General features: G+C 46.9%; 5 protein-coding genes across 5 annotated transcripts; all 5 read left to right on the forward strand.

Moving 5' to 3' along the window:
- Positions 1-907: 907 nt before the first annotated feature.
- EV420DRAFT_1645997 (uncharacterized protein) lies at positions 908-2,251 on the forward strand (the record flags this gene model as incomplete). Its single annotated transcript, XM_060477846.1, has 6 exons — positions 908-968; positions 1,025-1,338; positions 1,390-1,465; positions 1,518-1,655; positions 1,708-1,910; positions 1,970-2,251. 6 exons carry the CDS (start codon positions 908-910, stop codon positions 2,249-2,251), a joined length of 1,074 nt encoding a protein of 357 aa, XP_060327870.1.
- A 479-nt stretch (positions 2,252-2,730) lies between these two features.
- Positions 2,731-4,826, forward strand: EV420DRAFT_1702377 (cytochrome P450; the record flags this gene model as incomplete). Its single annotated transcript, XM_060479511.1, has 11 exons — positions 2,731-2,917; positions 2,967-3,294; positions 3,341-3,489; positions 3,543-3,662; positions 3,759-3,838; positions 3,889-4,078; positions 4,134-4,215; positions 4,265-4,288; positions 4,320-4,390; positions 4,444-4,579; positions 4,632-4,826. The coding sequence occupies 11 exons, from the start codon at positions 2,731-2,733 to the stop codon at positions 4,699-4,701; spliced, it is 1,437 nt and encodes a 478-aa protein (XP_060327871.1). The 3' UTR covers positions 4,702-4,826.
- Positions 4,827-5,661: 835 nt separating this feature from the next.
- Positions 5,662-6,797, forward strand: EV420DRAFT_1559902 (uncharacterized protein). Its single transcript, XM_060473793.1, has 4 exons — positions 5,662-5,989; positions 6,043-6,227; positions 6,282-6,369; positions 6,422-6,797. Exons 1-4 carry the CDS (start codon positions 5,741-5,743, stop codon positions 6,509-6,511), a joined length of 612 nt encoding a protein of 203 aa, XP_060327872.1. The 5' UTR covers positions 5,662-5,740; the 3' UTR covers positions 6,512-6,797.
- Positions 6,798-8,700: 1,903 nt separating this feature from the next.
- Positions 8,701-9,225, forward strand: EV420DRAFT_1559908 (uncharacterized protein). Its single transcript, XM_060473794.1, has one exon. It carries the CDS (start codon positions 8,933-8,935, stop codon positions 9,152-9,154), a length of 222 nt encoding a protein of 73 aa, XP_060327873.1. The 5' UTR covers positions 8,701-8,932; the 3' UTR covers positions 9,155-9,225.
- Positions 9,226-10,133: 908 nt separating this feature from the next.
- Positions 10,134-13,077, forward strand: EV420DRAFT_704117 (sulfate transporter family-domain-containing protein). The gene is made up of 11 exons (XM_060483160.1): positions 10,134-10,185; positions 10,248-10,423; positions 10,475-10,529; positions 10,582-10,664; positions 10,712-10,774; positions 10,829-11,121; positions 11,173-11,579; positions 11,634-11,926; positions 11,976-12,493; positions 12,546-12,627; positions 12,681-13,077. Exons 2-11 carry the CDS (start codon positions 10,307-10,309, stop codon positions 12,969-12,971), a joined length of 2,202 nt encoding a protein of 733 aa, XP_060327874.1. The 5' UTR covers positions 10,134-10,185; positions 10,248-10,306; the 3' UTR covers positions 12,972-13,077.
- Positions 13,078-13,564: the final 487 nt, after the last annotated feature.

Genomic DNA, 13,564 nt, shown 5'->3' on the forward strand with positions numbered 1-13,564 from the left:
AGTGTTTTTCTTTTGAAACTTCTGGAAGGCGCCGCGCGCATGCTGCGGCGATAGCCGGCAGCGTTTTCCGGGATTTTAGAGCCGAAATCAACTTCAACAGAAACAACGAACTGCCTGCTCATCGTCCAACAAAACTTCCGAGTCACCAAACCGACACTTGTATGTATCACGGAGAAATAGGTCGATCCACAAGATTTGCGTCGTCGTGTGGCTTGGAAGATGGGTTGTGATGCCATCAGAATTTGAAGAATTATTTTAGTAAGTAACTGCGTTTCTGATGATGTTTTCATCAGAATGCTCAAGTACAGATAAAGGGATGATATAGTGCGAGACTTGCGACGCAAGAACGGAGCTGGATCTCGGGAGATTCCTTATGTCCACCCCTGATCCCCGATCATACCATTCCACGTCGCCTTTCATGTGCTGAACACAAGCTGCGAATTTGTCAGTGTACGGTCGTGATACACCCGAAATTCAGGACGAGGGGGACCAGGGGATCAGCGAGTGTGATGATACTTACTGCATTCTATGCTATGCCGAGTCAATCGTGGTTACCGTGCCGGCAATCGTGGGAACGAAAGGTCGAAGTCCTTCTCTTTTCACATCAAGTATGGGTTGATGAGCGCGAGAGTCATATGGAGTGTTGAAATGGCCGGATACAATGTAGCGGAGTCATGATGCATAGCAATGTGGTTTATACCTCTGCGAATCTCCTCGAAGGTGTTCGTTGGATGTTCGTTACTTAATTTCCTTCTTTATCCCGGCTTTCGACATCTCTCGGACTTCACCGATATTTCGTTCCTTGGTGCCTGCAATCTTGCTTTGTGGCGATATCTCAGGGAAGCATAGTTAAGCCCACAGGAGCTGCATAGATTGAAGATATCTCTCTTCTCGCTCGACACTTATTATGGCCCTCTCGATCGAGGCAGCTGAATTTATCGCTATTATAGTCGAATCTGTCCTCTATGGTATGTATTGCGATCGCACCCTTCGTATCGAGTCCTGCGATAACAACATTTCTTAGGCTTTGCTGCTTTGCTGATTTCCGTTACACTCTGGGCTCTAATCCGTGAGCGGAACAAACACGAACTTTCAATAGTAACTCTCGTAGGAGTCTGCGCCTTGGCTATTCTCAGTACTCTTGTATGCGAACTCAACTCGTCATCATCACAACGCTCAACTGACCAAGACACCAGCATCTCGTTGCAGACGGGATCTACGCGTATCAAGGGTTCATTGGGTCCCAAGGGGACTAATACGTACTTTCTTGACAGCACCAAATTCACTTTCAAGAATACGGTGTACTTTTTGGAGACTCTCTTGGCCGATGGCATTCTTGTACGGTGTTTTCTTAAGCATTTCGTTTTTATGAATAAACGCTGCTCATAGATATATCGTTGCTACATTGTCTGGCAAAATATCTTGATCATCGCCTTCCCAGTTCTCGGCTGGATTGGAACAGTTGGTAAGACAGACATTGTCGATGACTTCGAAGGCCCTCACCCGATTTTTCTTAGTGGCAGGGGTACACACCATCTGGTCTATAGCAAGAAAGACTGAGATAAAGAGTCAAGACGTAATATTTGTCCACCAGACCGGGCAGTGGGTCGTATCGTTTTACTCCGTCGCTCTGGTGACCAATATATCGGCAACATGTAAGTTAAGCATATTAACCGGGGTGTGTGCTTGCTAACCTCCCCTTCCTAGTCATTTTGGCGACTAAATTGTGGATAGCCCATAAACGTACTGTAAAGTACTTCAGTAGTATGTCCACGCACACTTCGAGGAGTTCGTTCTATCCCATCATCCTGGTGATCTTTGAATGCGGTGCACTATACTCCCTAGCGCTCGTCGCCATGCTTGCAACGTACTTGTGTCAATCAAATGCAGCATATCTTGTTATTGACCTGGTCGGTTCTCTGTATGTAGGTATCTAAAACTCGCCTCACTAATCCCACTTTTTTGGTAGATCGGGCAAATTATCCCAATTACGTTCTCTGTCGTCCTATTACGTGCGGCATTAGCCCGATACCAAAAGAATGACCCGCACAATGCTTTGAGTCGTCTGGACTTTGCGGCCTTTGTCCAGACTGAACCTCAGTCGAGTTATGACAGGACCATGACACTGAAAGCCGGAGTTAAATCGTACCAGGAGAGTGACGGAGATAGAATACAGATTACTAGTAGTGGCCGAGACCAGGGTGTAAATACTACAGAGAGTGGTCACCCGGTGGTGAACGAGACCGTCTGATTTGTAGCTTGTACTAGTAGTTTGGCCTAATACTTGGTGAACTTGTCGATAATGAAGGTCGGGAAAAAAAGTCTTGTGATATCAATTATCTGAACCTTGAAGATGTCATCTTCCGCATAATGGTTAGACCTGGAACTACTTGTATAAGAACTTTTATAATTGATAGGATGATCAAGGGATAACCGAAGCTAATCACATCAATTATAAAACCAAACGATTACTAATAGGTGATCTGGAAACGAGGCTGGCCACTGGCAGGCCGGTCCAATTCTACATCTAACTAAGCACTAGATAGTTACTAAGTAATATAAACGGTAAAAAGCGGCTGATACAGTGATACGGCGAATTCCGGTTACGTAGCTTATAACCGAATTCTTACAATCGCCGCCATGCGATTCACTTCACTGTAGTTTGCTCTCACGGCGACACACTCATGAGTCATGATCAAGATTCTTAGCTTGCTGTGCTTGGATAACTTGATGTTTGTTGGACTCATACTGTTCACCTTGTTAGCCTTGGTGCTACCGGGCACCATTATAGTGCTACACAGGGCTCGGCTACTCAGGCTTCCCCCAGGACCTCCGGCGAAAATGTTCTCAGGAAATGTCCACCAGTTACCAAGGGTTTCACCTTGGAATACTTTCGCTATGTGGTCAAAACAATACGGTACGACTGCTTCTACTGTTGTTAGGCCTCTGTCTCAAGAGTTTCGCAGGGAGTGCAATAATTCACTATAGAATTTTCGGACGACATTTTGTAGTATTGAACAACGTCGAAGCTGCTTTAGATGTTCTTGAACATCGCTCTAATATATATTCGGACAGACCGGTAGTATGGATGTACAACGAACTGGCTGAACGCGGAATGTCTGTCTTCTCAGTCTCTTCGCAACACCCTCATCATAAAATATATCGACGAATACTTCAATCGGGTCTCAATCCGAGAGCAGTGCAATCCTATCGGGGTATCTTGGAGCGGGAACTACATATACTCTTAGACGGACTTCTGCATACACCAGAAAGTTATGCGAAACATCTTCGAAGGTAACGGACATCTACTCTGGGTCTATTCTTTCTCATGATGAATTAGGAATGCTGGCGCAGTCGTATTAGACCTAGCTTATGGTTGGCCGGTTACCAGCGATGACGACTACTTTGTTTCGCTCATGGAGGAGGCGTTCGCCCTTCACAAGCAGGTCGTTCAGCCTGGTCGGTGGTTAATCGAAGTGATGCCTTTCCGTACGTATGACGCGAAACTTTCATCATCTATTGCTAATCTCACATTTGAAAAGTGCGATTCGTTCCATCTTGGATGCCGGGGGCGCACTTTAAGAGATTTGCGTTTTCCGTTCGTGAGCGTATGAAGGCGATTGATCAGGTGCCGCTCAAATGGACGAAACAACAGATGGCGAGTAGACTGACAACGGTTCATTGGTAAAGTGCTAAAGTCACGCAGGCAAATGGCAACGCCAAGGAATCATTTACATCCCAACACCTTCAGCCGCAAGATGGGCATTATGTTGATGACGACGAGGAACGTATAATAAGCTGGTGTTCATCTGCTTTATATGCTGGAGGTGCAGATACTGTAAGCCTTATCCCCCAGCAGCGCTGATATTTTGGTAACCGTTTTCGCAGACGGTTTCAATAATGTTATCTTTCATTGCATTAATGATGCAATATCCAGACGTACAGAAGGGGGCCCAAGACGAAATCGATTCTGTGTTAGGCGACGATCGTCTTCCAAACATCGACGACCAGTTCTCTCTTCCTTATATATCTGCCCTCTTCAAAGAGATATTACGATATTCTCCTGCAGCTAGACTTGGTACGTGTACACCGAGTGCCATACTATGGCTTACATTTATCTTTGTGTGAGCAAGGCCTTCCTCATCGCGTCATCCGAGAAGACACCTATGAAGGGTACAGGATTCCGAAAAATAGTACAGTAATGGCAAATATCTGGTGAGCTCTGCCATTTTGGCTGACGCTGTGTTTACTGAAGGATGTTTAGGGCAATATGTCGCGATCCTTCAGTGTATAAGCGATCCAGATGTTTTTGATCCCAGTCGGTTTCTTACAAGAAATGAGATGGACCCACGGAAGCTTGCGTTCGGCTTCGGAAGACGGGTCTGCCCTGGTTAGTATGGATCTCTTTTCGGGCTAATCGCCTAACAGAGGCACATTCAACAGGTGCTGGATTCGCCGAAACATCTGTCATTCTTAACATCGCCAATATACTCGCTTGCTTCAACATCCTAAAACCCGTTGACCTCAACACAGGTTCGGAATACTGTCCGGAAATATCCTATACTACGGGTGTAACAAGGTGTGCATCTTCGTTATCCTACCTCAACGTATGCACTTGACACGGGTATCAGCCATCCTTCTCCGTTCCAATGCCGCATTGTTCCGAGGCCTAGGTGTAGCGTTCATCTGCACGATGCTTAATATAGTTAACTTATGATGTTTTCTATGTACGGTTCCAGTCGCCTTGGTTTAAATCTACTGTAGCTTTGGATGCGCCGAGTGCGAACAAAGCCCGTGGTTTTCGAGCTCAACGTCTTTGAGTCGCTGAGGCTGGACACCGAAAATCGTGGGACTAGCAATACGTACGTGGTCCCTTGGATCATTTTATTATCTATGGCTTCTGATTCTGATTCTGACCCCCGACGTTGCCTAGGCCTTATGTCCTGATGACCTCGCGAGACGCCGATGTATTCCAAAAATTTACCTTGGGCACACTTCTGCCTCGGGCCTGACTCGGATTCAAAGGGGGTTCGGTTGCCGAAGGCGCCAATAAGTATACGACCGGATGATGCCGACTCCGAACGGCGAAGTCACCGCGACAACCGGGAATCAAATCGACTTTAAGAACCGGAGAGTACATATTTATGGGAAGTTCAAGCGAAGGAGCGCTCTAATCTTCCGACATGTCTCTTTCCGCCTTCATTGTTGAAGCCGTTGTTCTCAAGACGGCCTGCGTCGTTAATGGGGTACACCTTAAGATGGCTGCGAAGCGTTACACACCTACTGCTTCTACTAGGAACGACGGAAATGTCCTGATTTTTCTACACGCAACCGGCGCACGTACATGCTCATAACTGGTCTTCGTTGACGTCTTGCCTGACACGTGTTTTAGACAAGGAACATTGGGAACCTGTTATCGCCAACGTATTCAGTGCTACACAAGAGGTTAAAGAATGCTGGGCATTTGATTCACTCAGTCATGGCGAATCGGCGCTCTTGAATGCCAAGGAGATCGCCGGCTTCTCTCCCTGTAAGGCCTGCTTACATCAATGAAGTCAATACTGATGGAAAGCTTGGACCCTTAGCGATTTCGGACTGGGCCCGTGGAGTCGCAGAATTTGTGGAGAATCGCCTGCGGGGCGAGCGTATTGTCGTAATCGGACACTCTGCCGGAGCTTCAGCTGCGTACGTGTTTTTCTGCACCTATTTTTAATTCTTCATACTAGATGCTCTTTCTAGCATGTTTTCCACCAAGTGTTATTCTTCTAGTACGTCACCGTACGAGAGTATCATATTGGTCGAACCGCCGATGATCGATCGGCATGTATTCCAAGCGAATATAAAGGATCGCGAGCGCCAGACTGCGATGTTAACGAAGGCTATAGCTGCACAGCGTAGCATCTGGGATAACCGGAAAGCAGCATTTGAATACTTCGTGAAGCGCGCGCCATGGAAGACATGGGATATTCGAATTGTGGTTATCCACGTTGTTAGTGCATTCCTCCAGGTTGTCCATCTTGATCTTTGTTTACCTATCACTAGAATCACGGTCTTCGCCCACTGGACCCTGAACATCCGTTGGATTCAGTCACCACGAAATGTGACAAACGCCACGAATCGGGTGGTTTCATTGATTTCGAACCGACCTTCGATGCTGCTGAGCAGATCGAAAAAGTTTGCGCAACGATCCCAATCCATATCATCTACGGCAAAAAGGACAGCCTCGTGTACGTTATAGGGCATTGACATTGATTTATTCAACTCTGAGCATCGGAATTCAGTCCGCAATATTCGCAAGACAGCCTTTCTGATTTATCTAAAGCCCGAAAGCCAGCCTCTGTTGCGAGGATTTCTTCGGGAGGACACCTGGTGAGCATTTTAAATCATCTTACCATTTCCCATTTCTTCACACCTTCCCCAGGTGGTCCAAGAAGACCCTGACGCTGTATCAGCCCAAATTTTAAACATTCTCAATCGGCCGAATCGTGACGGTGTTATCCCTAGGCTTTAGCCTTAGCCAGGACGACGGTGCTTCGTAGGTTCAGGGATTAGTATGTTGAAAGTTAGGAGGATGACTATGGTTGGTTTTACAGGAAGCGTTGAGGGGGGAGATTAGAATATCAATCTACAAACATATCCCTTGTGTGCAAGATGTGACCACTATTTATTTATAGACCACCCCCAAGATAAAGCAATTCCGACTTCTTCGCATAGGCCCCTACCTACATTAAATACTCGCGGCCTTTGTCAACAAGTGTCGTTCTTGTCATACACTTGGCATCCAGTAAGGACTGCGGTAGCTTCGTTCTTAGGAGCATGACAACCAGGATTATTCCTCTTCTTTCCATCAATAGATGGAGAGAGTATCGTAAGAGGAGGTCATTTTAGTGAAGTGCCTAATGACCAACTTTAGTATTCTGAGGTACATTTAGAAGGCGCATTTTAGTCAAAAAAACATGCCCGTGATTGAGGTAGATCATGCTAGTGTCTAACAAGCGAAAGTTAAGTTTAGAAAGAAAGACTGTAGTACCGAAGATTCTTGGAGAGACGTCGCTGTTGAACTTTCTTGAGCCAGGTAGTTCTTTAGAATTAGGACAGAACATACCCATGATCCGCCAAAGTCACTCTCACCTGCAACATCGTAATCCGTGCCTTTCGCGGTTCCCGTCCATCTTGTATATCCCATCGGACCTATCCAGCCAGTTGCGTGAAAGAAGTGCCTTCCAGAGCCGGGGTAAAAAAGGATGGGGCCGTAATTGAGATATAGACCGCCCTCATACGAAGTCATCTGTGGACCTGTCGACAATGGCAGTTTACCAAGTGCTTTCAGATATTGGAGCCTACAAAGCATGACGGGATAAATATGCGACTTTGAATTCGAAGAAAATGCCTGGGAGACGATAAGTAGGACTACCATCGATGATCTACGTACGCGAGGATAGTGCTGCTCAGGGTCGTATCATCCACAAAAATAGTATCGACTTCCGGTAGGAAATCAGAAGGAAAAGCTTCTTGTCCAAGTTTCTGTGAACGAAAAATTGTTTCCTCCAGTTAACGATGGCCTGAATCTGTAAGTTCATACACGGAAAGAAAGGAAGGCAAACACGATCCGGTAAGGAGAAGAAACCCGGAAACCCGGGCCGATATCTGTGAATTGTTTTTTTCCTGGCACGTGTCAAAGTTCCAGGTTCTCTTCAGTCTTTCAAAGGTACACGAACGCTGCTATAGCCTGATCGATAAAAGCGAGTGGCCCTATTTCCAGATGATTTTGAACCCAAGATAGCTGAAAATTTGGTCCTGATGCTACCAACTCCTCGTGTCAAATTGGTACGAACTTAGTTTCATTGCCCTTAAGCCCAACTCTAGATCTACGACCACGTCATATTATGGTACCTAGTGACTTCACGCCAAGTGCGATGACCACAACTCCTTGATCATCTTTTTTGGAGAATACAGGTAAAATATCTGCGAGCCAGTGAAAACATAATTGACTACGTTGACAGAGTTCTTTTGAAATCGGAATACCTTTCCTCTTGTGCATCCGCTCATTCTAGCGAGTACAAGTTTTTGAGCCGGTTGTTCCTACTGGAACGATATGGCTTGCTTACCGTCGGCTACAACTCCTATGACATGTTTCGATAAAGAACGGTGAATATCCAAAGGGTGGCCACACGGTGGTGAGATGCTCTACCTTCCTCCAGTCCTAGTATGAATACTGGTTTGACCAAACTGGTTTTTCAGGCCTCGCTTCCAACGGGGTTAATCCACAGGTGACGAAAGTCTGTAAATCCCGAGAATATCGTGTCCGCACAGCAACTTCACTGGTTAAAGCTTCTCCCTCTATGCCCGACTTCCGCTTCAACTGTCTTGCGAGAGGAGCTCTAGCTGTATTGCGCTTCTGGGGTCTGTGGCCAGTCCTCAGACAACAACGGTGACCAAGTATTCCTATCCCCACCGAGGACGACGGTGCATTGTGCAACACATGGTCCAGCCAGGTCGATGGTTGATCGAGGATTTGCATTTCTATCGGCCGACGAAACCGCTGCTCTCTCTCCGCCTACTCTGGGTCCTTCTACTACTATTGAGATTTGTTGCCGATTTTCAAACGATTTGCTTCGCCTCTACATCTACGGCTATGACCGCTAACGAACCCGAAAGGTCCATTGTCGGTGCCTTTCATTTCCAGTATTGTAAGCCAGACTCAACAGTAGGCAGGCGGTACCCCGATGGAGTTGTCTTCCTAGCACCATAGGGGTGAAGGAACGACGATTTTTACGGGTCCTTTCCCCTGATATATTTGCGCTAAATACGCCACATCTCTTACAGACAGGGTTACTCTTTATTGCGCTACATTCTGAGCGACACATGGAACGGCGCAAGCCGAGACGGGTTTTTGTTGCCTTAACAGCCAACAGCTTCCGACCTCCAGCAAATGCTGTTCCTCAGCGGGGCTCTATCCACATTGGTTTTCATCTTAGAAGATTTTGTGTATTCTTACCGGTCACCTTCGAAGAAATCTCTCGGTTACGATCTTGGAATGTCTGGTTCTTCCTGGCCTTCCTCTTCTAGGAGTATATCGGATATTGCATTATACCCCACGGTCCAGGATAATATGACTAGGACACCGAGGAGTATGTATAACGAATATCTATGAATTCACGTGTAATTTTTCAGGGATATATGTCGAGATCCGCCTGACCATTCCCAGCCTCATGCATTCAGTCCCGATTCTTTCTAAGGAACGAGATGCTACCTTATTATTGGTCTTTATTTTGGGGCGAGATTGGTGGAGCTCCTTCTGGTATTCACCACTTGCTCTAGTACTCTTTAGTGGTGAAACATCCGTGTTCCTGACTACCTGCCCGCTTTTGACGTTTGAACGTCGAATGTTGTGGAGTATTGCCCGCAGAGCACCTTTCAGTAAGTCTGACGAGGTATCGATGTTGCATTGCGTCTTTCTCTATCGAAAAGTTTAAGTTAACGAACCCAGCCTTCCTGATGTATTCATTTGCGGACTCGGGATCGTCCATCGATCAAACTTCAGGCAACATGCTAGCACGACTTTTGGACTTCATGAATTGTCACGTCATCGCCTATAGGGTCATACGAATAGTAGAGCGGGTGGTTTGGTCCTATGTTAGATTCTAAGTACCAGTATTGAGCTGCTAGTCGAAGTACTTCGGTTCTCGTGACGATCTACTATCGTTGTAGACGCTTACAATCTCCTTTTCTTTTAACTATCCCTATAGTACGACTGAATGATTTCTTTCGAAGACTATGCTAAGCTCAAGGAAGCGTGGTGCACATGATCGGCTTCGCGGCTATTACCTTGTTTAGAAACTTTTTTTCCTAAATCAAGGGGCCGAGCGGGTCTTTTACAGTCCACATTGTTGGACGTCGATCCCAGCCCATTTCCTGGCCTTTCCTGGCCCGCCAGCGACAAAGCGACATACCAGGGCCCAATCGCGTCGACATTCGCCAATGGCATCAACTGAATTTTCGAATTCACGCGTGGTGTCATTCAGACTCCGCATTGCGCAATCCTTGGGCGGAGTGATCACCTAATGTCGCGATTACTGAGCCTCAAAAATACTCTTGAAAATGGCTTGCCCATCCACTTGTCGCTACCGACTTTCCTTTTCGACGTTTCTGTCCAATTGACTCTTCTTTTTACGTGAGAAGTCTGTACGTCACGTTTTATTCATTCAGAGCATACCGGAGCTAACTATAACGCTGTGATTTTTTAGCGCCGAGTTCAGAGACACAGCAGCTTTAGAAACGCCTTCCCCGAGGTCAAGTCAGCATCATGACCAGCACCGCTAAACGACTTGGTAAACGTATCATCGGATATCCGGAGGAGATTGTCCCAGTTGTCTCCTCGAAAGACTATGTACTCCGGTACACCACGAACCCCGGTAAAAGGGTATGTATACATCTCTCTGATGTTGAATCGTACTCATTTATTTGATTATAGGTGGTGGATTACTTTGTCAGCTTGTTCCCTATATTTGGATGGATCACTAGATACAGTGAGTTTCACGGTGCCCTTCGTCAGAAAACCAGCGACTGAACAAATCCCAGATCTTGGATGGCTTACCGGTGACGTTATCGCCGGTCTTACTGTTGGGATGGTTATTGTTCCTCAGAGCATGTCCTACGCTCAGGTGAGTAGCGTTTTTATCCTCCAGAAAATGCGTCTGATGGATCATAGATTGCGACCCTCGATCCCGAATATGGACTATATTCTTCTTTCGTTGGTGTATTGATTTACTGCGTATGTTCTGTTTTACCATAACCTGAACCTAATTTGCTAATATCTGCCATCTAGTTCTTTGCAACTTCAAAAGACGTGTCCATTGGTCCAGTCGCCGTCATGTCCTTGACCGTGTCCGAGATCATCAAGTATATCGATGAAAAACATCCCAATCAATGGGGAGGTCCTCAGATAGCCACCACTGTCGCGTTTATTGCCGGTTTTATCGTCTTGGGCATCGGACTCCTGCGGCTTGGGTGGATAGTCGACTTCATTCCTGCACCGGCCGTCAGCGGATTCATGACCGGTTCTGCGATCAATATTATCGCTGGTCAAGTCCCTGGTTTAATGGGTATCACCGGTTTCGAGTACGCATCCTAATTCTCTGATTCATCATCGAAGTTAACCTCAAATTCTAGTACGCGCGCGGCCACTTACAAAGTTATCATAAATACCTTGAAGGGACTGCCGAATACGAAGCTCGATGCCGCCTGGGGACTGGCTGGATTGGTCGCATTATACTCCATCCGTATCGTATGCGATCAGCTCACAAAGCGTTTCCCTCGCAGAGGTCGACTCTTCTTCTTCATCTCCGTTTTCAGGAATGCCTTCGTTATCGTTATTCTGACGATCGCTGCATGGCTATACACAAGACACCGCCGTAATGCGAAGGGAAGCTACCCGATCAAAATCTTAAAGACTGTCCCTAGTGGTCTTAGACACGTCGGGCAGCCCGACATCGACCCAGACCTAGTTTCTGCTTTGGCTGCCAAGCTTCCTGTTGCAGTTATCATTCTATTACTGGAGCACATCGCCATTGCTAAATGTAAGTCCCATCATACGTAATCCAAAGATATCGTCCCTAACAATATTCTTGAAGCCTTCGGACGCGTGAACGGTTACAAAATTAACCCGAATCAAGAGCTTATCGCCATAGGAGTTACGAACACTGTGGGCTCGTGCTTTGGCGCGTACCCCGCTACTGGCTCGTTTTCTCGCTCTGCTTTGAAATCGAAGTCAGGCGTGAGAACCCCTGCTGCCGGTATCATCACTGCAATTGTCGTGATTGTGGCATTGTACGGCCTGACACCTGCGTTCTACTGGATTCCCACTGCTGGTCTCTCTGCCGTGATTATCCACGCAGTGGCTGATCTGGTGGCATCTCCTCAGCAGGTATGTTCGCTCCTTACTCATCATAGTGCTGTGCTTATTCTGTTATTAGGTTTATTCTTACTGGCGCGTGTCTCCCTTGGAGTTCGTAATATGGTTCGCGGCCGTTCTTGTGACAATCTTCTCATCCATCGAAAATGGCATATATGTGTCCATCTGCACTTCTCTTGCGCTTCTCCTCATACGCCTCGCTCATCCTCGTGGTTACTTCCTTGGCAAGGTTACCCTGAACGATGGCGGTTCAGATCTCAAGCACCACCGAGAAGTATTTGTTCCCCTGACCAAGGACGGCGTCACCAATGCAGACGTCCAAGTCACTCCGCCTCCTCCAGGTGTCGTTGTTTATCGGTTCGAAGAGAGTTTCCTCTACCCCAATAGCGCGCAGTTGAACTCGACTCTCGTGGACTATGTGAAGGAGAACACGAGAAGAGGCAAGGACATGAGCACGGTGAAGCTGAGCGACCGTGCATGGAACGATCCTGGACCTAAACGAGGCGATCACGGTGCTGCTACCGAAGCCAACGCGAATCTTCCATTACTACGGGCCGTCGTTCTCGATTTCTCTGTGATGTGTGTTTCCAATCCCAAGTCTCATTTTTACGTATTGATCTCTCTTCCACAGCTCGCAAATTGATACCACTGCTGTCCAAGCACTAATCGATACCCGGAATGAAATAGAACGATGGACCGACCGCCCTGTAGAGGTACGTCTTTTCTGATGCTCTCTAGTGAAATCTTGACCTTACAAGCTATTTAGTTCCACTTTGCCACTATTCTTTCTCCTTGGATCCGCCGGGCACTAATCGCAGGTGGCTTCGGTGTAGGCCAGCGAGTCCCCCAAGAAATCGCGGCCGTTGTTCCCTATCGAGACGGTGCCGAGGCACCATCAGAACAACGCGAAGGAGACGTCGAGACGGCGGACTGGAAGCACGATAGAGACCCGAGTCCTTCAATCAGCCAGGATGATTCTGCCCTACAAACTCCCTTCTTCCACTTTGATCTTGCATCTGCAGTTCATGCTGCAGAGAACGGACCCATAAAATCATGATAGCTTCTATTATTATTGTAACACTAATGCATACATGTTTACTCACAATTTTATTCTACTTGTTGAATCCTGCGCGTGTGTGAGCGGCGGTTCCGGTCCGGACTCCGGTGAATCTCAATTGCATTCACGGCGCACGCTTCATCCAGCTACCGCAATGCTCAATCTCTTCTGCTGACCGAGTCGTCCTTTTGAACCTAATGGATACGAAAAAATGTACGACAAAAAGTATTTTGCATTTCGAGGCCTCTCGATGGACCAGCAAATGGTGTTTTGGGATTCATGTCGGGTGTCACTTCTCTCCTGTAGTTATCATCTCTATAAACCAGCTTCTGAGCCCTGTCACAAATATATATCCGTCTCTACACTCCCGAGCTTCTCTGGACCTGTCCAATATCCCTACGCATATCGTGAAGCTGATGCGCTCAGATTCGCCACGCGACCCCATTATATATGGGTGCTTGTAATAGGGTGCGTCTTATATACATATTTTATGCGCGTCGTATACCCACACGAAGGCCATAGTATTCTATGCTCAGGACGGTGAAGCAGGCCATGTCGGCAATCGTGTGATAGCCATCGAAAATACTGTATAG

Source organism: Desarmillaria tabescens (genome assembly GCF_030435595.1).
Source record: "Desarmillaria tabescens strain CCBAS 213 chromosome Unknown EV420scaffold_32, whole genome shotgun sequence".
In the NCBI taxonomy this organism is placed as follows: Eukaryota; Fungi; Basidiomycota; class Agaricomycetes; order Agaricales; family Physalacriaceae; genus Desarmillaria; species Desarmillaria tabescens.

Excerpts from the sequence above, each read along its gene's own strand:
- EV420DRAFT_1559902 (XM_060473793.1), top strand. The coding sequence starts at position 5,741 with ATGTTTTCCACCAAGTGTTATTCTTCTAGTACGTCACCGTACGAGAGT. Across the intron at positions 6,228-6,281 it reads GGCAAAAAGGACAGCCTCGT|TCCGCAATATTCGCAAGACA; the intron begins GTACGTTATAGG and ends ATCGGAATTCAG. Across the intron at positions 6,370-6,421 it reads TTTCTTCGGGAGGACACCTG|GTGGTCCAAGAAGACCCTGA; the intron begins GTGAGCATTTTA and ends CACCTTCCCCAG.
- EV420DRAFT_1559908 (XM_060473794.1), top strand. The coding sequence starts at position 8,933 with ATGCTGTTCCTCAGCGGGGCTCTATCCACATTGGTTTTCATCTTAGAA.
- EV420DRAFT_704117 (XM_060483160.1), top strand. The coding sequence starts at position 10,307 with ATGACCAGCACCGCTAAACGACTTGGTAAACGTATCATCGGATATCCG. Across the intron at positions 10,424-10,474 it reads CCACGAACCCCGGTAAAAGG|GTGGTGGATTACTTTGTCAG; the intron begins GTATGTATACAT and ends ATTTGATTATAG. Across the intron at positions 12,628-12,680 it reads GGACCGACCGCCCTGTAGAG|TTCCACTTTGCCACTATTCT; the intron begins GTACGTCTTTTC and ends CAAGCTATTTAG.